The sequence below is a fragment of the Choristoneura fumiferana genome, chromosome 12 (genome assembly GCF_025370935.1).
Source record: "Choristoneura fumiferana chromosome 12, NRCan_CFum_1, whole genome shotgun sequence".
Lineage (NCBI taxonomy): Eukaryota > Metazoa > Arthropoda > Insecta > Lepidoptera > Tortricidae > Choristoneura > Choristoneura fumiferana.
In genome coordinates this window covers 17,474,051-17,497,762 of record NC_133483.1, presented here as the reverse complement: position 1 = coordinate 17,497,762, position 23,712 = coordinate 17,474,051, and the positions used below count along the sequence as shown (strand labels likewise).

The 23,712-nt window shown below is 36.3% G+C and overlaps 1 protein-coding gene across 1 annotated transcript in view; it reads right to left on the bottom strand.

The window, feature by feature from the left end:
* Positions 1-60: 60 nt before the first annotated feature.
* MCU (mitochondrial calcium uniporter) overlaps positions 61-23,712 on the bottom strand; it is a 203,691-nt gene continuing 180,039 nt past the window's right edge. Inside the window, exons 5-8 of the mRNA XM_074095620.1 lie at positions 9,301-9,462; positions 8,658-8,861; positions 7,509-7,616; positions 61-6,952 (exon numbers count right to left, since the gene is read on the bottom strand). Of these exons, the coding sequence (XP_073951721.1) occupies positions 6,794-6,952; positions 7,509-7,616; positions 8,658-8,861; positions 9,301-9,462 (633 nt within the window). The 3' untranslated portion in view covers positions 61-6,793. The remainder of the gene's footprint in view (positions 6,953-7,508; positions 7,617-8,657; positions 8,862-9,300; positions 9,463-23,712) is intronic.

Sequence of the window (23,712 nt, the reverse complement as noted above, 5' to 3'; positions counted from 1 at the left end):
GCGACACACAAAACCTTAAATCGTCAGATTATAAAGAAAAGAAAAATAAAACACAACCGGTATGATTTTATAAAAATTTATTTGATTAACACGACTGTAAACATTTAACAAAATGCAAAATAGTAACTGTTACAAGGAGTCAGGATGTTTTCACGCTAAAATTGTCAGGAAAGCCGAAACCACTTTTAATTACCTACTTTTAGTAGATTACTCACTAGGTTAGTTGGTACGACACATGCATCATAGTGACTGATCTGTGTCAAAATACATACACACATACTTAATAGCTCAATCCACAGGTTATAAGCAGTTGTTATAAAATCATCTACATAAACACGAAAAAATCGTCCACAATTAACTTCACAATTTTAGCTGTGCAGACCCCTCTACAGGTTGTTAAATGATACCCCCTCCGATGCCTCGCTCCGTATCGACACTCCGTTAATAACAATTAGGTATTTAATGACACTCACAAGAATGCGTAACAAAGTTAACAAGAAATTTATTAGTTGGAAGGGTAAATTTTGGCAATTTTTATTTAGTGAATATTAACAGGAGAGTTAGTATCTCGATAAATTATTAGGCTAAAGAGGTTAATTAATTATTAGTAATTCTAACTACTTGATTGTGAGATTGATCAAAACGGTAGGTATGCAATATTTTATCGATTCGTAAAATATATTTATTAATAAATTTTCTATAACTAATAAATTTTGAATATTACATATGTTCTTAGATAAGAAGGATAACTTAATTTAGATAATGTATAAATTTCGTTAAACCAAGAGATTACAGTGAGGTACTCGTAACAAATTTTAAACAAAAAGCAAATAATTTGATTAGATCTTCCCTTTCGCTTTATTTCATATTTAGATAGAAAGCAGTACAGTTTAGATAACTAAAATACTAAATGTAATTCATCTTATGCAAGCACCCCCGTACTCCTTAAAAACAACTAAACATTATAATATAACTATTAACAGATCTTGAAAAACTACCTAACCTTAACAATTTTAGAACTATTGCACTATTCGCACCTCCGAAAGTAACATCCTGTTAATGACTCCCAACTCAAACGATTGCTACACTCAGAGACGTCAATTAACTATTAAAGATTATTTGACATCCCGTGAATGCCCCGGTGAACCCTCCAGTGGCAACACGAGTTATCTTATTGCTAAAAAACTCATTTTGATTGTTACTGTCAGTGGCCAACGCATAGGTAACTCGGGTTGACATTAAATAGACACCAAGTCAACCAATACAAAAAGTATGTAACGACGTTTCGAATATTAAACATTTGAACTACAGTAAATAAACTATAGTCACACCGACAGAAGCTTTGCTCCTTCTTAACCACTATATATAAAATCCTATAACTAGGGTTAGATAGAAAAAGACTCTAAAAGGCAAATTCGCAAATCACAAGAGAAAGCTAACTATTTTGAGCGAAGAACTGTATGTGCGTGCTTAGACCTAGTTAAAATACGAGTAGTTACAGTACTATACACAGGGGTTTAGGCCCTCGTCTTGCTAGATCGAGACATCTCCTACGGGTAAGATAGAGCTTCGTCAGAAACATGGCTTAGGTATAAACTCAAATTATAATACCGGTTCTACATTTTGGACGAAGGTCAGTCAACCTGGGAGACGCGATTATGTCAATAATGTGGAAGTACATGGTGCTCACTCTATCGCATAATGGGGAATGTCTGAAAAATTTAGGAACGCTTGAAACTTTTTATATCAATAGGAATATTCTACTAATTAACAGAAAAAAATATCAGATTTTTAAGTAGCATAAATTAATTAAAAAAATGAAAGTTTTCTTTACCGCCAAATTACGACAGTCCGGTCGGTTACGGGTTGCTCCATAGTCCAGAATTAAAAACATTAAAAAATAATTTGTGTCTTTGACTCGATCGTTTTGACAGGTGACACTCTTTACCGGGCCGAATAATACTGACATGGAAATACCGACCCTGTTTTTCATGTACACGCCCATAGAAACAGACATGAGCTTCTATTTCCATGTCGGTATTATCCGAGCCGGTAAAGTGTCACCTGTCAAAACGATCGAGTCAAAGACACATAAATTCTTTTTTAATGTTTTTAATTCTGGACTATGGGACAACCCGTAACCGACCGGACTGTCGTAATGTGGCGGTAAATAAAACGTTCATTTTTTTAAAATAATTGATGCTTGATATAATTGATATATGATAGGAATATCGATAAAAAAAGTTTCAAGTGTTTCTAAAATTTTCATCCATTCCTCATTGCGTCTCTGCGGTTGATGGACTTCCCCTTGGTCGTGTGTTAAACAATGTAGGTTAAATGTAACCGAATTCGGATTTGATATGTGGCGCAGCACTGTGCGTCGGCACAAGACTACCAAGCTACGCCCCGCACTATGGCCTGCGGGGGGAATGAAGTACGGGCGGACGCATAGTGCTGCGCCACAGATACACATTAAACTTACTAACTCAACTCTACTTATTGGTAATACGAGACTGATCACATAGCTCGGAAAGGGTGAGCTATTCTTATGTCAGCACTGTCATATGTAGATATTAATATGGATACACCCTGAAAACAAATGTTAAAACAAAACTTTTCTCATTATGATTAAACTAAAATGACAATACATTGTTAATCGAGTACTGTGTAAGCTTTTGCATTTATTGTAAAATTGCGCCATAATTGTAATAAATTACAATTTCTTCTTGAGATTAATCTCCACTTGAAGATAAAGAAATATAATAGGACAACTACAATTAAATGACAGGGTATATCCATGTTCTCCAAACTCTCGAAACAGCTCAACCTTACCGACCTCTGCAGTGATTAAGTTAAATGAGACATCCGAATTCGGTATTCAACTTTGTTTATCTACCCTTTGTTAGTAGCCTGAATTCCATATTAACACGAATTCGAAAGAGAAGAAGGATATGATATCTTAAGTCGTGCAAAATGCCTGAATTAGGAACCGGCAATGGTTATATAGTCCTACCACAAGTTGCATTGCACATAGGTACGAAATGCTGTGTCTAGTTTGTAGAAGTCGTGACAGCATATACATTTTCTGCTTAGCCTACGTGTCTAGTAGAATTCCTTTGCCATCAATCCACAGTAGTGGAGTCCCGTTAAGTGTCACCTCAGATCTGCCCATGTCAAATAAAAATGCCTAAAAGGCGACTTATTATACAGTTGTATCATTTATTACGATTTGTGCGTGGTAGCCATTCAAATCGTATGGTCCAGGCAAATGTGATGAACTACTTGAATATCTACAGAAAACTTATACCGATGATTATGATGTGTAGGTATCAATAAGGGTTTAGGTGGCATATTAAATATGATCCCGTAAAGTTAACACGGCTTTTTTTACCACGGCTGGATATAGTTTTTTTTTTTTTTGGTATTTAATTAAAATAATTTGTGCATGGTTCACAAGCCTTTTGAAACATTTACATAGAATTTTAATCAGATTTCATGAATTTTCTAACAATAATTTACGAAAAACATTAAATTTCTAAATATATTATGACTAAATGGCACCGCTACAAACTGCGGGCGTGAATATGGACTGAAAAATGCTTTCTTCACATTTATTTCACAGCCATTATCGCCTACGGCGTGTTTTATTTTATTAAACTGATCAAACAAGGCTAAAAAAAACTTGAAAATCGCCATTAAAGAAAAACAATCTCGTCTTTTCGCGATAGAAGTAACAGGATTCTAAGCATTCATTCAATTAATCATAATCACGTAAGTTAACCATGGAGATACATCATGTTAGTACCTAGTACAGTCGAGTTCATAAACTTGTGAGCAAAAATTTGATCAAAAATATCTGAACACGCTTCTACGCCGTTAACAATAGAGTCGTGTTCAGATATATTTGATAAAAAAATGTATTCACTAGTTTATGAACTCGACTGTACCTGTTCAGTTTTCTAGGTATTCACGTTACAACAACGTTATTAGTGCTCAAACAGTTAGTTTTATGAAACACAACTTTTAAAATACTTAAATCATTTATTAAAATCGTCCATTTATTACCTAATTAGGTTAATGTACTTTTCAATGCATGTATAGGTACAGTCAGCCAAATAAGTGGTCTATCAATTTTTAAACAAGTTCCTATGAAATTAATATGTCGCTAAAGTCGAACTTTCAAGTCGACAGACAAGTCTATCGACATTATTGTTGTATGCCATGCAAACGATTATCAACTTTAAGGTGGTAGACACATATTTGGCTGATGGTACATATAGTCCTCCAATATTTTATAATATAATCAGGTTTTTTAAAACATGACAACTTGCTGAATAATTGATAAATTTATTACCGAGATGACAAGTTTACGTGCTACGTGACAATTACGTGATTATTAATTAAAGATTTAAACATGCATTGATAAATAATATTACTCTAAAACGTTTTTAACGCTTAAATAACAATTCAGTAAAGACCAAAAGCTTTAAAAAGACAAACGTAAAATCTTTTATAAAAAGCAGATAGGCGCAAATATTATACATCACTTATTATTTAATTAAAAACTGCAAGGTTTTGTGCTTCCATATTGTAGCGTTGATTGTTTCTTGCATATGTGTATCTTGCATAGATGAAGTGAAAAAAGTTTTTACACAGGCCAAGTCAAATTCAATCTTATGTCAATGTCATACAGACTTTGACATGGAAAAACTTTTCTCACTTTAACTATAACTGACAAGTAATTTAAATTCAACGATTACATATTAAATAAGATATTGAATATATTTAATTTTGTAGGTTGAAAAAGTTTTAGCAAGCGTGGGCAAAGCGTAAAATCAAACACAAACTGTTTTCGTCTATCCAGATACATAGAAAATTACCTATTGCATACATTTGAGGGCCACATTTTTTGCCGCTCAGTATATATCCATTAAGTACCTAATTTAGCATTTTAGTACCCATTTATAACATTATAAAGACTAGAATTTGATACATTTACTAGCTATGTTATTTTTTATTTTTATACTGAAGTTATAAACGACATACGGTTTTACTATAACTATTGGCACTGATCGAAAATAGACAATAAAATACAGAACATATGACTAAAACAGATCTTTGAAACTGGTCAAATCGCAATTTTTTTTTAACTCCTTTGTGATAGCAAAGTATTTTTGTAAGGCTTTTGTGACCGTTAAATTTACTAATATGACATACTCGCAATAATAATGTACATACATATGTTAAATGACTCATTTTTTGGCTTCGCCGTAGTCAAGTTAAGTTTAGAAAAGTAAATGTTATTCCGGAAAATTAGAATTTAAACTAACTAAATTTAAATAGGAAACCATTTCTGAGCATTTTCAAACTAACAAAAATTTATTTGACTTAGAATTATTATAGCCAGTAACACTTAAAAGAAAAACAATTTACTACTTAATTGTAAATTTTGACGGTTGCGGTAGTTACGTACGAGAAATAATTCGTAATCACATTGTTCAAAGTTCAATGTACAGGAAATTATTCACGTTGTACACAAAGAATTCCACACAAAGAGTTAAATTAGTAAAGATTGCATTGGCGATAAACGTACTAAAGGCCTTCGCAAGGCTTGTCCGTCGTTCAAATTAAAGACGTATTAATAAATAGATAACGCAGGTGTATTAAACTATGAATAGATAAAGAAAAATTAAAGTAGTGAATAATCCTTCCCATCGTATTTTCTCGGAAACGTTCCCATTTGTTGCTACTACAGTCAGCCTTCGTACCCATTAAGACAGCGTAGGGGAAGGCCGAATCGAGAGATTAATAATCGATATAGGTAGAGTGGCTTTTAGTAGGTTTTTGTTTACAATACATTCTCTGTATATTTTGGTGTATAACATCTCAGTGTATGCCAAACTCGTGGGTTTTTTTAATCATATATTTTCACAAGGCTTTAAATACATAGTCACATTTGGTGTACAAAAGCCTCGTTAAAATATAAGATTTAAAAAAACTCGTGGTTTGACATTTGTCACTAATAAATAAAGTACCTACCCTATTTATTTAATACAAATATGTCACTTATTTCATAGATACGTCGGCAGCATTTGGAAGTACCTAGTCGTGTGTTACGAATTTTCACGACGGGAACGGATTATTTATCAAATCTGTACAACATTTTTGTACAGTCAGCATCAAAAGTAGCGGATAACTTTTTTACTCTGTCGCATTGACACATTGGCCATCTTGCATGGCGTTTAGTATGTGGCTGTAAAACAACAAAGTACTAAAGTGTGCAGCTACTTTTGATGCTGTACTGTACATACCGGCAACGACGTCAAATATTTTTACAATCATCAGTTTATACAGCTAACTTCGGCGCTTGTTGAATATTTAGGGTCTGTTTCACCACCCATTGATTAGTGTTAACTGACGGTTAAATGTGATGCCGTCTCCGTCTATTCGAACAAAACAAATAGAGACGGCATCACATTTAACCGTCAGTTAACACTAATCAAAGGGTGGTGAAACAGCCCCTTAGTGTTTTCGTCCAAAATCTATATGAATAGTGGAGCGCTTCTGAGACGATTAGCGACTAATGCTTGCTATTCTGGCAAGATAAATTCCTGCAAAATCAGTGCTATCTCGTTATCTATTTATATCAACGTCTACCTATGCTAAAATTGATCATAATAAATAGAAAAACTAGCTCGAAGTTTCCAAATTTAAGTTATAAATTGTCGTTATTATTCCTAGAAACGGAATACTTACGCGTCTATTTCATGCGACGCGTGAGGGTCAGCAAATATTACGTGATCTTCATTTTCTTGCCGGTCTCCTCGAGCATGTCCTTTATTTTTGTGAGGGGGGAACGCTTCTCGGAGCCCCCTTTCAAGTTGTGGTTGGGCGGCAAGTGAATATGCAACGGGTCGTGGAGTCGAGCTAGGTCTTTCTGTAATTTGTCTATCTGTAAAAACAAAGAATAAATCTCAGTTACAGGGTACCTAATAAATGAGAATTGATAACGCATGATCATTTACATGCCCAATACAATACGATAGGTAGTTCTGATAATTCTGTGATTGTAACTTAACCTTCTGTGAAGAAAGCTAATTTCTGTAAATAATGCCCATTTCAGCGGTAGCAAAATTTCCTCGATAAGCGAACGGAAATTACGACCACGATTCACCGATTTACAAGAAAGAAGTTTACTTTTCTGTTTGCACCAGGGTAAGGCTCACGAGCGTTTTGCCCGCCCTTTCCAGTGTGTTATGAATATTGATGCATACAAACGATGGCCCGTTTCTACTAATATAAGGATGAATACTTCACTTAAAAACAGAAACTACTTGTATCAGAAGTTGACGCAAATAGTTATCGTATGCATCAATATTCATAACACACTGGAACAGGCGGGCAAAACGCTTGTGACGAAACAGCAAATAAATATGATTTATTGGCTTTCCAGGCCGAAATCTAATTTATAAAATCAGATATGGTAAAAGGCTGCCAAGGTCGCTTACCTCGTCTTTAAGACGGTTGTACTGGTTGATATCGAGTCCAATCTTTTTCGCTTTTTTGTGAATAGTCAGGAGGTGTTGCCTATCTTTCACATCTGGCAAGATGTACTCCTGAAACAGGGAAATAAACAAATGACAATCAAAGTCCTAACAAAGCAAATTAATTATTAGTTTATTGTAAGACAAGTAATTTGAATTGAATTCTGAATCTACGAAATTTAATAATGAAGCAGGATGTTCAAGTGTGATAAGATAAATTACAAACATACGCAAACTTTATACCCAGGACACATTCTCCGTTACTGGAAACTCGTACATGGTCGTAAATTTCATTATTTATGTATATATTTAATTAATACTGAGCAAACTTTATCAATGGGATATCACTCATACTGTAAGACCAAAATGGAAAACTAACTAATTGGGAAACAGTTTCTCATGATCTTCGCTGTTCCGAAAAGTTCTAAAAGCAACTATTAATAGGCACATCAAATACGCGTCTATGTCCCATTCTGCTATAGAAATGTGAATCAATGAATAGACGAACGAAATGGTATATAGCATCACCTAGGGACATGTTCAGTCGTTCACCACTGCCGCACTTTGAGGGCATAGCAGTTGCGATTTTTGCTTTTCAATGTAATAATGATAAAATAGCAAATAAATAATCTAGATCATTGTAAAAAAAGTTTTCATTTTCTAAATAACAGAGTGGCTAAACGTTTAAGTGTGTTAATAACGGTCTAGTCACGGATAACCGATAAGAAATGGTAATTTACTTAAGTACTTAGAAAATTAACGACACTTTACACGCTGTTAGATAAACGGTTTCGAACAAATTGGACTTAAAAAAAATAACGAAAATGACATAATATTACTACATTGACTTGACAACATTAATTCCATATCACACAAATGGATTAATCTTGATGTTATATTCGTTAGAATCTAACGAATAACACATGAATAGTTTGGTCTAACGGTTATACTAATAATTATACTTAATACCAACAAAATCTAAATAAAATGATATAAATACCCCATATGCACTGCAACAGCACGCTATAGCTAAAACGTTTCTGGTATTTGGTATGATAAAAACATTTTTAAACAGCAATAATGACAAATCTAATTAAAGTTTAGCCAGCTTACCTGCTTAGTAAGCACGAAGTAAGCGTAACCGGCCATGGCGGTCCCGTAAGTGACGAAGTAAGTCACGGGTTCCATGATATCCCAGGAATACTCCCACCAGGTGAGGCGAGCCAGGACTCCGAACTGCACCCCCATCAGCCCCAGGCCCACCCACGTGAGCAACGACGTGCGTCGCGTGGTCTCTATCTCCAGACTTTGGCGTTTCTGGAGAAAGAAAACGTGTTTCTTAAGAAAAGGCGTCACGGAGGCAGCAACGAAGATTTTGGTTCAATCCCCAGCCCTAGCCATATTTGAATGTTGCTTTCCGTGTGTTCCCGTCTTAGTTAAAAAAATTAAAATAATTTCGAAGGAAAAACTGTAATTTAAAAAAAATGGAAACAAAAAATTAAATACAAAACTGATATGCTCACAAACTAAGTGGCATTCAAACACATACGCTATTGCTTAGCGATAATTAACGATATTAAAGCCCAACAATAAAATTGAAACTCCTTTCTAAAAATTAGGGCGTACTTCTAAATTGGTTCAGCAGTCCGAGTTGGCAACGAATCTCACTCTGTTTTTACCTTAGGTTCTACGAGTATGTATACATTCCTGTTTCCCAAAAAAAAAACATTGAACTTGTGTTACATTAGAGACTGACCTCCTCAAGCGGCTGCATTTCAACGCTAAGTTTCTCCAGCTGCGCACGTATCTCCCGCTCCTTGCGGATCTGGTGTTCGCGCACGTTCAGTGCCTCATACAGTTGGTTCACCAGGTTCCTTACGTCGCTCAGTCGGGTTATCTCCTCGCTGCTAAGACGCTCCTGGAAACAGAGGTGAATCGGTAAATGCACAGTTTGTAAAATAACGCGATGAGCTTAAGTCACAAAGAAAGTTACCTCGGTCGTCAAATGATTTTGAGGCATGGTGTACATAGGTCGCAGAAAGATGATTAAAATAATTCTTCTAGAAATACAAGACGCTGACGAAACATCAGTTTATTAAACATAAAACGGTTTGGTGGAAGTAATTGTAAAATAACACAGTAATCTACAATCATATCGAAAAATGATGAATACAAATGAAGACGTAGTCTTTAGATCAACCGTATTATTACCTCGAAGCGGGAACGACTCCGTCGATCGAGCGAATTCACGACCCAATTATGCAAATTTGTCAAGTAGATTACCTCCACTCTCAGAAGCTGTAAAACTCCCATAACTGATTCACTACCATTAGCCCTCTGCCAGCGAAACCTTCCCAATACGAGAAACTTTTCCCATAATCTAATGAACCCAATAAGACTAAGATTGATGGAGCAATTGCCTAAATTGGCGAGCGGACTCTGAATACACTTACAAATTATTATTAAATTAAGTAGGACCTCGCCGAGCGGAAATTTAAAAATGTATTTCCGTCCACTGAGTAACTCGCTTTTGCGGCACAGGTCAGATAGCTGTGGCACGTTCTCGTTTACTTTTGATTTATGGAGGTACTAAAATATCAGATTACTCAGCACGGAGTGAAAATGTTTAAGAGCATAAGGCTTACGGAAACTATTGCCGAGATTACATTTGCATATTATTAAGAAATCTGTCTACCGCTAGATTCTGGTTGCATGAATTAGGCAATTTACATGAAATATTTCAGCAGAAATTTAAAGGATGGTCGATATTAAGATTGTATGTGTGCCTAAATACGTGTGAAAACCCGGTAGGATGAGCCGAACATACTAAGTTTACGATGGACTGCGGTCAAATTTCTGCATATCATGTTTTCAGTATGTGTTCTGGTTGAACATGTTTTTCCTGATCCTCCCTAAATACTCCAAGAATTATTAGTTAGTTCTAAAAATCAGAGGAAAGTCTTCGAGTGTGGAAATTCGAAGGGTTTGAGCTTTTAACATCGCTTTTGGAACAATAAGAACTCAACTCAACTACAAGTATTGGGGAAAGAATTACTTACTTCGAGCTGTTAGTTAGAATTCTCCTCTTTCCAAGACTTTTCCTTTTTTAAACGAGAACTTACTTAGTACTTCTTATCTAGTAATTCTACTTTCCATAAAAGTATATCGCAATTATGCTCTCTAACTCACATAATTATTACAGGTAATTTGTACTAATAAAAGGGCAAATGACTGACTGATCGTGTGACTATTCGAGTGACAACGCACAGCCTAAACCTACTGCAGCTACAGACTTCAAATTTGGTAGACATATTCCTTGTAATTATAAAAATGCTATAAAAAAGATCTTACAGATTTTTTTATGGGATTTATTAAATTTTTCATCGCGGACAGAGCCTTGGGTATAAATTAGCGTAGGTAAATACAACCTATTTCTTCAACCTATTTTTGACTACTGGATGGATAGAGCAATAAACTTACCAACGTACCTAAAAATCATAGAATAACGAACCCACTCTGAATAGGACCTGAAAATATCTACTCCATTCTCATTCCTCTCAAGAATATTAAATTTTCACAAAAACTCTGCGGTGTAAATTAGTCCTCCATTTTTTAAAGCCTCGTTGCGGTGCCTTGAATATTTGATGGGCTGTTAATTGGCGACTGATGGGACAGTATTCTGTCGCAGGGCTTAACGGGATGTGGTGAGCCAGACCGATAATTGAGAGGCAAACATATAACCACGACGACATAACTGTTACTAATGAGTGATGTGATCAATGGGAAACATCTATAGCAGGAATTTATGCTGTGCTCCCGACAATTAAGCACCGAATTACCTCTGTTAGTGGGTCGTAATAAACCTCTTCATCTGGGATTAGTTCGTTCAATATTATCGTCGTAATTACTTCTACAGCGCGTGTAAATTACATCTTTTACTGAGATTATATTACCCAGGTAGATACTCGTAAGGGTCAATTCACATAGAGACGAGACGTGACGTTGTATGTTTCATCTTTACTAGAACCTGGGCGACCGAGCTTTGCTCGAGCTAAATATCGGTAATAAGCGTTTTACCACTAATAAGACAAAGCTAGATCGATTTTTCATCCCCGAAAACCCCTTCATTCCAAATTGCATGGAAATCGTTGGAGCCGTTTCCGAGATTCCAAATATACATAAATATATAGAATAGAATAGAATTCTTTTATTTGCTAGAATACTTATAAACGGTAGTACAGGATGTTAATGTACAGCACAGGTTACAGTATTCAGTCGGTGAACGACATGTAAAAGTTCAACATACATTATAAATTAAATTAAATTACATCATGTGTATATGTATACAAGACTTGCTCGTTTAAAGGTATTAGATAGATTAGTTAGATAGGTAAAATAGTAAACTAGGATTTCTAATTAAATTCCATCAAATCTACCAAGAAATGTCACTGTCACTATGATATCTGTCAAAATCAGTATGACGGACCAGATGTCGCCAACATTAATATAAATATAATTGTAATTCTTTTACCACAGGTGAAGAACATAACGAAATTACTGTCCTTGTATTGAATATGGAAAATACGTCAAAATTTTGACCCCATTCTCTATATCTATATAGAGACGCTGCAGCTACATAAATGCAGGTTTTGTTAAATTTGTCGCCTATATTTCGACTCCTAGATGTTTGTTTTGTATTTAGGTAAATATATATTTACTAAGCAAAGAAAATTACTTTGAACACTCGAGCGCTCAAGACAAACTTCAGATGTCGAATGAAGTAACAACTGAGTGTCATGGTCACCACCAATCCGCAATGTTCACAGACCTATAGACCTACCATGTTTCCCATATAGGCGTATCACACTATCTTGAACTTGTAGTTTTCGAATTTACGTGTAAAAGTATAATAATATTAATAGTATATACACATCTTAAGACGATAATGTTATTGTATCAAAACGGAATAACAAAAGTTCTTTAGACCTGAAGTTTTACCATTAAAATACGAACATTTCTACCATAAAATAGTTTAAATTAAATATTAGTTTATAAGACTGCTGTTTTTATAAGTCTGCATGATTATTTAAACTAAGCATTTTTATTTAAAATTACTTATAAATTATTTACTTGCATGCATTCTTTCATCAATTTTATATTTACTATTTATGGAACGCTTCATTATAATGGCAACACAGTGGTAGATTTAATGGAATTTAATTATAAATCTGATTTTAGATTGATAAAATAAAGCCACTTGTCACACTCTGTCCCTCTGTATATATATGTACGAGTATGTATCTGCGAACGTACTTACCTACGCTCAGATCTTTCAAACTAAATAACGGATTTAATGCAGTTTTAACCCTAAGTTGTATACATTTTCACGGAAACATTTAAATATTTTTTCATATATATAAATATATACCTAATGAGCAACCCAGCGTCGCGCGTGTGTAGTTTTGGGAAAATTGATGTGAGAAATGCCCTTAATTAGACTTGTATTTTTCACTTCTTTTTTTTCAAAGTTGCTCCTAAGCCTGAACTAACAATCCGAACCAAGTTCAGAAATAAGTCAAAGGAGAACTCATTGCCGTGTTTTGTGAATGAAAAGTGCAGAGTCGCGACTCGATAAGAATGCACTCAAACTTACAAAAAGATTTGCTTGTAGCTCAGTTTGCGCTGCTCAGGAATTTTGCAATTTTCTGGATCATTTTTCTTTAATAATTTACTTAGAGGTTCCAAAGTATACCCCGTAAACATAAACAAACAAACATCCAAGTTTACCTGTTCATTAGTATACAATAAAATCATGACCGTTATGCTTTCAATTAGACTTCAGGTCGGCACATGTTTATTGTTCAATCCAATTCGTCACTTCTTTACTTTAATTTCTCCATATTCCAATAAAAATAATTAAACTGCTTTCTAGATCAATAAAGATAAATTTAATTCATCCGCGAAATGAAAATACTTAACACTTTCATTCAACACTCATTAATTTTGACGTGTCGCGCTCATTTCTCACCTCTCGGGGCTCTGCAAATATTCCACATTATAATACGAAAGGAGCACTTTATTTCATTTACATCTATTTGCATGCCAACGCCGGCGAATAAATTCTTCAATTTACACGTAATTGTATTATTGCCAATTTAAGAGAGCAGGCGCCGACATGTTGGGCTTTGTTTTGATTATATAATATAAGAATTACAAATAGCTGAATTATTATTAAGAGCACAGGTTAACTAAATCGTCATTGTCGATTATCTATAGAAATTACGTCGAGGGCGACCAGTCATTAGGTAACATTTTATGTACTAAGCACGCACACACGCGAATGAAATGCCAGCTTATGCTTACCAAATACCTATGTGAACAAAGGCGTACAACATCAACAATCCACGATAAAGCTTGTATTGATTGATGCTTCTACACCGAATTTTATATGACGAAACATAATACAATAGACGGTTACCAAGAGCAGCCGTTTTTACGCGGCATAAAATTGGCAAAGAAGAGAAAATATGCAAAAAATAAAATTTGTGTCGACGAAATTACAGCCATGGGTGTTATAAAACAGCGTAAAAAAAGGGTAAATCTCTAATGGGAGACGGCTAAATAAAATTAAAATTCCGTGCAAAAATGTTGCGTAAACATTAATACGGGCCGCCTTGCTGACCTAATATGAGGGTTTCGCCGCATCAACAATTGTTTCGGCGGACTTTAAAAAGTAATTAAGACTTATTATGAACAAAGCTAATTTTAATTTTATGCTAATATCATGCCCAGTAACAGCTGTACTTTGAGTTTATGGGCTTTCCTTAGCAGAGGTGTTACTTTAGGTGTTTGTAAAGAACCCCTGAATAAATGCTTGTCGGGCTTACCTCTTGGCTTTTTACATCAACGTCGGTTATTTACGGAATATAATTTCAATCCTTGAAGGCTTCGTTGGTTTACAATAACAATACTTATTGTTAGACCTATTTTATTATCAACAAGTGAAGTGATTTGTCACGCTGACCGCCTCGCTTTACTAGTGCTATGAATATGTTCGCTATTAACTATGAATATGAGTAATGAACTGGCGGAAAATAGTTTTCGGTTTGACTACGTTTTGCAGACGAGTTCACGAGCACAGGATATTCATAAATAAATACCTTAAATCATCATCATCATTCATCCCAGCCTGTATACGTCGCCACTGCTTAGCGTTGGTTCCTTTACAGAACAAATTCACCTTGGTGAAAGTGCAGATGAGACCACATGCACTCATTGGTTTCTTCGCAGTGGTTCACTTTTTCACGAGTTTTCCTTCACCGCAAAGCTCGTGGTAGCGTAGCGATTTAGTAGGTACGGTCAGCTTAAAAATAATATGCGAGCCGGGGTTTCAACCCTTTGCTTAGAGGCATATAATTTAGGCCAAATATATATATTTACTAAAATATACATTTAACGGTTAAAATTTGAGCTAGCGAACAATCAAACGTGACTTCATTTAAATTATTGTTTCAAGTGTTTACTAATATCTAGCCGAAGAACATGTTATACGCGACCGAAAATACATTGACTGTGACCCACAACGTACTTCATGATTAAGGTATCTCGAGTAGATCCCAATCATTCGTGACTTCATTAGTAAATCATATTGTTTCAGCAGTGTTATAAATAATATCTAAACGAAGAACATGTTGGCATACGCGATCGCAATCACATTGACTGTGACCCACAACGTACTTCATGATATTAATTAAAAAAGCTCTGGCGTGTGATTCTCTAAACAAACCTCGCCCGCGAAGTCGTCGCTGCGCTTAATAATAATAATACCATGACTCCATGACCCATTGGATTGCAGGCATTATACGAAGACAGTTGAGTTGTCAATGTCCAGGTCAACGACCAACAACAGGGCATCTGAGTCTGCATAGTTCCTACAATCGAATATGTCAAGTTAAGATTATCTGCCGAACGCAGCGTCGACTTCACATATGAAGTGCGTTTAGAGAATCACACCCCCGAATCGAGTCGGCACGGCATTGTACCAGACGTGACTAATTAAGTGGGCCTAAAGTAAGTAATTAAAGCTGGCGGGTGTTAAATACGCTATTTAATTTCCATAAAGGCTAGTTTAAATACACGTTTCAGGCGTCCGTACACGCTAGGACATTAAATTACTCTTGCAAGTATAATGAAATGACGATCTAGTTAGTAGTAGTAGGTATGTAATGAAATGGATGTAATGAGAACTTTGGCATTAAGGGAAGGACGGAATATCAACACAATGTCTTTACTAGCTGTTGCCCGTGACTCCGTCCGCGTAGAATTCGTTTATCGTTATCCCGCAGGGACTATACAATTTTTCTGGATACAAACTATCCTATATGTCCTTCCCCAGGACTCAAACTATCTGCATACCGAATTTCATATACTCGTAAGTCGATTCAGCGGTTTAGACCTGAAGAGGTAACAAACAAACAGACTTCCAAACTTTCTCATTTATTTAAATAAATATCAGTGAGAAATAGTGGGAAGTGGGATTTTAGGACATTGAACATTTCGTATGTTATGGTATTCTAAATGCGAAAGAGTATGCCGTTCTCGTACATCTCATATTAGACATTGTCATCAGAGGCATCTGCAGCACTATCTAAACGTTCAATGCAGATGATTACTTTCTCCAATTAAAGATGCCGACTGCCACTGACCTGAGAGGGGCTCTTGACGTAGTATTCGGTGTCATTGATGATGAGCCGAAAGTCGTTCTCAAGCAGCGACTCCACGGTGTCACTGGCTGCGATGCGCACGCGGTCGTCCGCGGCGAGCGCCGCGGCTCGCTCCACGCCGCGGTCTTCTGCTTTCACCTGGGTAACAACAAGAGAGTTCAGTCAGGGCCTACGCTAACTACGCGACGACTACCGCGATTTGCAGGGAGCTGGTGGACGCCTATGGAAAAATAGTATGCGCAGCGATAACTGCACGTGCGTACGACGGATTTTACCTGCATCCGCGCCAACTAGCGTAGGCCCTTAGAGCCAGAGCAGGCTTAAGGGTAGATCGAATGGAGTGACCGCTCTAGGAACCAGCTAGCAAGAGGCGGGAAAATCGATTTTGATGGCGGATTATGAGCCATGACGCATAAATATCCTCATCATCATCATATCAGCCGTTGGACATATGCTTCCTCGCTGTACCCCGATGCAATGCTAATGTCGGGTCTGATTAAAGCTGTTATGTACGCACTGTTAGTAGTAACGTGACTTCCATTGGTTTTAATACGTATAAACGCAAGAGTTGCTGATTGGTCGAGCGACTCAACGATTTGCCGTGTTAGAGAAGACGCACAAATGAGTGGCCGGTCATCGCGACCAACACGCACTGTCGACAAACCAGGGCTGGTGAATTGGCCGTCTTGCTAATGTGGAAACATTTGTGAACCACAAAAAAATAGAGATGTCTAGTCTAACACGGTGAATGAGAATGACCGAAATAACCCAACCAGGTGGCAGGACTTTGTGCAAGGTCCGCCCGGATTGCTACCACCATCTTGCTCGCTAATCCTACCGTGAAACAGCAGTGCTTGCACTTTTGTGTTTCGGCGTAGATAGTAAGACAGCCGATCAAATCACTGTCACTTGAGGTATCCCATCTTAGGCCTCTAGGTTGGCAACGCATCTGCAATACCCCTGGTGTTGCAGATGTTTATGGGCGGTGGTGATCTCTTACCTTCAGGAGACCCACTTGCTCGTTTGCCATCCAGTCGAATAAAAAAAACCACCTGCTGAAATATTCTGAATTCATTTAAAAACATCTTATATGTACATATTCACAGTCTTACAGTACAGTAGAGTATGGTAACTAGAGCAAGAGCATTCGTAGTACCTGTTCAAGCAGGTCCCCGACCGTTTGCGAGACCGGCCGGAGTGTGAACCGACAACGCTCACGGCGCGACGGCAGCGGCACCGTAATCACCGGCAACCCACGCCGGTATGTCACCGTCACATCTGCAACAAACAGAAGAACAGTTCAGCGAGACCTCAAGCTGCAAGCTTGCTTGCTTGTTACAAGCTGTTGCAAGCTGGAGTTGTTTAGAAAGGTGGAAGCGGGTCAATCAACTTTTTAAGTGTATGTCCCGTAACTCAGGAGGCATCAGTGATCTGGCAATAAATGGATTTGAATTTGAATTTACTTTCTTAGAATTTTTTTGCAATGTAAGTAAGGTCAACCGGGGCTGATGCGTCACAATACTTTAAACAGCATATTTATCAGATTATAACAAACACATTATGTATCCCTAAAAGCTATAACTTATGATACCAGTTAGCATATTTTATCTAATTTCATATTTTAATGCTATTTTATGGCATTTTTAATAACTTCTACGTGTAAATTAGGTTTCTGTAAAAGCTGGGATTTTTAGGCGCTATAACCCCAGGTGGGGCGAAAGCGTCTTTTACTAGTATTATGTGATCGGATTGATCGGAATGATTTTAATCGAGATAATTTTATAACAGCACACATGTTATCATTATGTTGTACGCTAAGTTCTAGCCTTAGTTTAGGGTAATTAGTTGAACAAAAATATTCGGGGCTATAGCGTCTAATTGACCTCGTTTCTTATACTTAGACGCATTAAAAAAGAGCTCTACCACGACATCTAGTGATCATTTTTTGTACTTTTAGTGCCAAAGCCTTTAAAAAAATGGCGTGAGTAGTTCTAAAGGATGATTTTCTTATGATAATTTTGAATGGACGCATTAGCCCCGTAGACGACATAGCCCCGGTTGACCTTATATATGCTTAGTAGGTGAGCCATGAAGGATTTGTCGTAAAACTGTCACAACTCCAACTGTCACAACTTTTAGTGGATTTGTATTCCATAAAATCATACTTTTAATAAGTTTTTCGGTAGACATTACCGCGGTGGGAAAACAGTGTCGGTTGTTACAAGATTTCGTAGTTGGAAATAAAGAAAGTTGCTATCGTACTTATAATCAGGGATCCTTAGTCGCCTTTTAGACATCCACGGAAAACGATACTGAGAATCTTGTAGGTAACTTCTAGTTTGATCTACTTATTTTGACTTATCACAAATATATAATCAAAGGAAATTATTAGGTATAACACCTCAAGTCGGAAACAATATTGTTAGCAAATATAGTTTGAAGGCGTAAGTCGGACCGGAGGGTGTTATTTAAGTGTACCATGTACGTGTGGATACCATGTACGGTTCGGCCTAAACGCCATGATTACACGCGTACACTCGCAATAATAACATTATGGAACGCAACTCAATGGACAAGGTTAACAGTAGGTAAGCAATTTTTTTATACACCTTCGCAAAGATGCCCAAAAATTATAAACGAGACATATTTAAACAAGTATGAAATATTATATTTGTCTTTAATTTAATTTATTTTCTGGTATAAAATTATTCTTTCTAAAAGCGCTGGTGGCGTAAAAAAGAGCATGTCAAACATAACTAACGTAAAAAGCTAAAGTCTCCCGACATTATCATTTTAAAGTTCAATATATCGAAAATGGCTGAACTGATTTTAATTAAACTTCGCTAAGAACCATCTCGGTTAAGCTGCGTTTCCACCAAAGACGTGCGAGGATGTTTTTCATTTATTTTTGCTCGCTTTTATTGTTTTTTTTTATTCGACTGGATGGCAAACGTAGGTACATGTGGGTCTCCTGATGGTAAGAGATCACCACCGCCCATAAACATCTGCAACACCAGGGGTATTGCATATGCGTTGCCAACCTAGAGGCCTAAGATGGGATACCTCAAGTGCCAGTAATTTCACCGGCTGTCTTACTCTCCACACCGAAACACAACAGTGCAAGCACTGCTGCTTCACGGCAGGAATAGCGAGCAAAATAGTGGTAGCAATCCGGGCGGACCTTGCACAAGGTCCTACCACCTGCAAACACGTTAATAAAAACATATTAATCGCACGCAACACATCCTCGCAAATTATTGGTGGAAACACTGCTTTAAACTAGCTTTCGGTTAAAAAAATTGCATCGAAATTGGTCCATACATTTGAGAGCTACGATGCCACAGATAAACAGACAAACATTGGCGTCAAACTTGTATCACCCGTCTTTTTGCGTCGGGGGTTAAGAGAAGTCTCTTCGTTCCATCTCCATACAAACGTAGTCCCGGTCTCATTTGAAAACTAGGCAACAGAAATAGATGAAATTTTGTAAGTATGGACTAGACGTAATTATCTATGCCTGTGGTTTTCAGATTTTCATATAAATGTGTAATATCAGAACTACAGGAGCTCAAAAGTCGACAAAAAAAGATGTCAACTTTGCACGAGAATTACAGACTAATAAAGCATTTTACAAAAATCTTAAAAAAACAGTCATAGAAAATATAATGAATATCTTGATTGTAAAATATCATTGATTTCTGTGCTATACTTTTCGTATAATATGAGGACAACGAAAGCCAAAATTCAACCGCCCAAATCTTGAAAAGCCTACAGCTATCTCGATATAAATTACGGACGTCGTTGCGGAAAGCATGGGGGGGACGGCTGCGAGCGCTTATGTCACGAGCGATAAAGACAGCAATATCCCAAACACTTACTAACGCAGCCGAGCGGCCGGCAGGGAAACTTCTCTTAAAAGAGTCGCAAAGCGGTACTTACTAAGCAAACGTTTTAATTTTGAATAGCTGTCCTGCTGCATACTTGTGCCTGTCTCCACAGTATTGCCCACAAGAAAATTGTTTCATCAAGCCGCGGACGCACCCTGATTGTCGCGCTCCACTTCGTACCTTCAAGTTTCTCCAACAACGTATGCTAATGTACACCTTAATTACTGGAAATAGTCGTCTTAATCACTTGCTGTCATTCGCACGTGTTTTTGAATGAGAATAATTAGAGTGAAGTTATTTATTTGATAAGACAAAAGCGAATGGAGTCGTGATGGAAGATAGCAATATATGAAAGTTGCACGCTGGCAGTAAGACGAGAATAACTTTTTAACAACATAAGATAAAAGCATATTTTATAGCGAACTCTCACAAAATGGTGTCAGACAATGTTCATAAAGAATTTAAACAATGCACTTTCAGCAACTTGAAATAGTAAAACTGCAAGAAACCATTTTAATTCGTCATACTATATTATACTATACCCGTTTACCTATACTTGAGCTGTTTGAATAAGTCGGGTATATGACATAGTGCTGCTGTAATAGGTCTTTTCTGCCAGTAATTGGTGATGATAAATAAGTATTTTTTATTTATTATCTTAATTGTACTTGACTGAACTTATGCTGGTCACGGCCAACAAATTGTAATACGCCTTCTAATGGCCTTGTATTATAGCTAATTTTAAAGACTAACTAACTACCCTTCTTAACCTACTTAATACTACACTTAACTTGTGGTAACGCTATGGTGATTTAACTTAAATTAATTTATGGCCTTGTGATCGGAATTGTCTAGTGGATTAGGAACCTACCTTATGCCCAGCAATAACCTAAGTGCTTTTATTTGAGAATTAATTTGAAAAGCCTACAGTTGTGTTTCTAATGTTATAATTAATTAAGCAGTACCTAACTTCGTGATAATTTTGACTCTAGATTGAACTCTACTGAACTTTAGGGTGTAATTCTAATTACTGAGATGTGAATTTAGATATACTAGTAAGTTTAGATTGGATAGTTCTAGAAATGGATCTTTCAGGTTACCTAGAATAATCAGTTTGGAAAAATGAGAGGAAATATTTCTACTACGGATAGTGTTTTGTGTTGTATTACTTCTGAATCTATTTTGACTTAAAACTAAGTTTAATACCGAGACCTGAGGTCTCGGAGAGTCTCTACCTCCACCCCCGACTCTTTCCTTTCGCACTCCAGAGCAATATATCTCTTTGGATATGTCAAGTTGTGATTTTACTAGACTAAGCACTAACTTTCGGTGCATTCAAATCAAAGTATGGAAATACAAACACAATGTTTTGTAACAAGTTGAATCTAATTTTAGACTTATGGTTACTTATTCTATGTTTATATTAGAATACTCTATGAGATGCTTAATTATAACTTTGATAATTAGTTCAGGAATGAGTTTAGACACTACAGCTATTCATTTACTATAGGCACTAGTATCTCTTAATTAGATTATGTCTTATTTTTCTTAGATATATGGAATGTCTAATTTGACATAATTTTATGTTGGTAAATTACTAATCTCATAGTGACTTTCACTTATTTTAATGAGCTATCTACTTAGTCTAATTTTCTAGTTCTACCAGCATTTGGCGTTACCGGAGTAAAGCAGAAAGTAAGTACCGATTCTATACTTTACGCCCAGAACACAAGCGTTAATAATAATCTAACTAGCTTATAACTAGATAACCCTTGGGTATTTAAGATACCTCTGTATTAGGTTTTGGACTCGTCTATGACTAGTTTTGTCTCAATTCGTATATTTTAAATGAACAATAAACTGTTTCAACTATCAATCCTTAATCAATTATGTTTAAATCGAGATCGAATGAAAAGTACATAAATTTCCAGATAGACTGTTGCCTGGTATGTGTCAACTTAAGCTATCGACCGTAGTCAGGATTTCTACATCCGTTCACTCAATGTAAGTAGGTACGACAACTAAAACAGCTAGTATGTATTTATAACACGAAAGACTTTTGTATTTTAATTGATAGATGGTCCAAAACCCTCTACGATTTTATCTCTAACTTATTACTAGATATAATTTGATGAGATCTTAATCAAAAGTATGAATATGATGTTTGATATTAATTTTATCAAAACAAAGCTTATTTTAGCTGGCAATCGTAATTCAAATCGAAATTAGATGATAATTGTGTTAAATATTATTCAGTAAGTTATCTGGCATTTAATTGTCCACTTAGCTATGAGATCGTGTCATATCAATTCCCGCTTATTCATTATAGGAAAGACAGCTAAAATATGTTATTGTTATTTACTCTAACAAAATGATCAAACCGTATTTTGGTTTTAAATTGAAGTCAACTTACTAATTTTAATAAAGTTATTCGTAGTCAAGTTCTTATGAACTAAAGTTTTGTATAATGAAGCATTGACGTAAGTACTAAATAAATGTTATATTTTATTTTCTTAAAATCTAGTTTATGTCTTAAAACTATGTGTGTGCGAGTTTAAGCTTTCCCTAGCTCTGTGTTGAAGTTAGCATTTGAGGAAACCCTCATAGGTGAACCTATTGTGTTGGTGAGTTAAAATAGTAACTTTTCCGGTGTAGGAAACGCTACTCTAGCTAAGCCTATGAACTTCCCTACCTATTAGCCCTAATAAATCCTACAATTGTACTTTAAGCTTGCCTGAGGCCCCTACTCTCTGTCTGTGATTAGCAAACTAGGGAATTAATCCCACATGTACATTTAGTGTAATGTAGAAATTCACGTGCAATGAATTTCTTCTAATCTCCTATCAACAATGATGGTGTGTATACCTAAAGCCCTATCGGTCCCTAAATGGTGCTGAGCTCCCAACTTTCCCGAAGAAAGTCCCTATGACGGGGAGCCCCGCGGAACAGCAGAATACCTAACGTTGTGCATAAATACGTAAATAATAGGGCAGGATTCTGAGTTTTTAAGTACAAACTAAGCGTCAACAAGACACGCATTCACTTCGACGAGCGCTACTTAGTCGTTACAAAGAGACAAACAGAATCCACTGTGGCTGGTACGACAGTAATTGCCGCTGAAGCCGCCACAGCTTCAGGAAGTGGAAGCCTATTTCGTCACGGTTGTCACCGTTAGGTGTCAGACGATATAGACGGACTTAAAGCTCAACCAAGGTACGTTATGGAGGAACCAAGTCATTTCCATTAAGTTGGGAAAAACACAGAAAAGTTATGGTTAGTACAAAATATACGTAGGCTGAATGAAACGCTATAAAAACGATCACTCCACACTACAAGAACAAATAAGGAACTTCACCGCCACAAGACCGCCAAAGATTCCTCACACAAAGATTTTCCGAATGAAAATCAGCACTAAATATTTCACAAATAGTAAAAAAGAGAGTAATCATTATTCCGCAGATTAATGATCAAGACCCCGACACTTTATTCCTGAAGAAATACTCACATTTCTTGTAAATTAAAATAATTCAAATTAAATAAAATAAAAAACCAATTAAA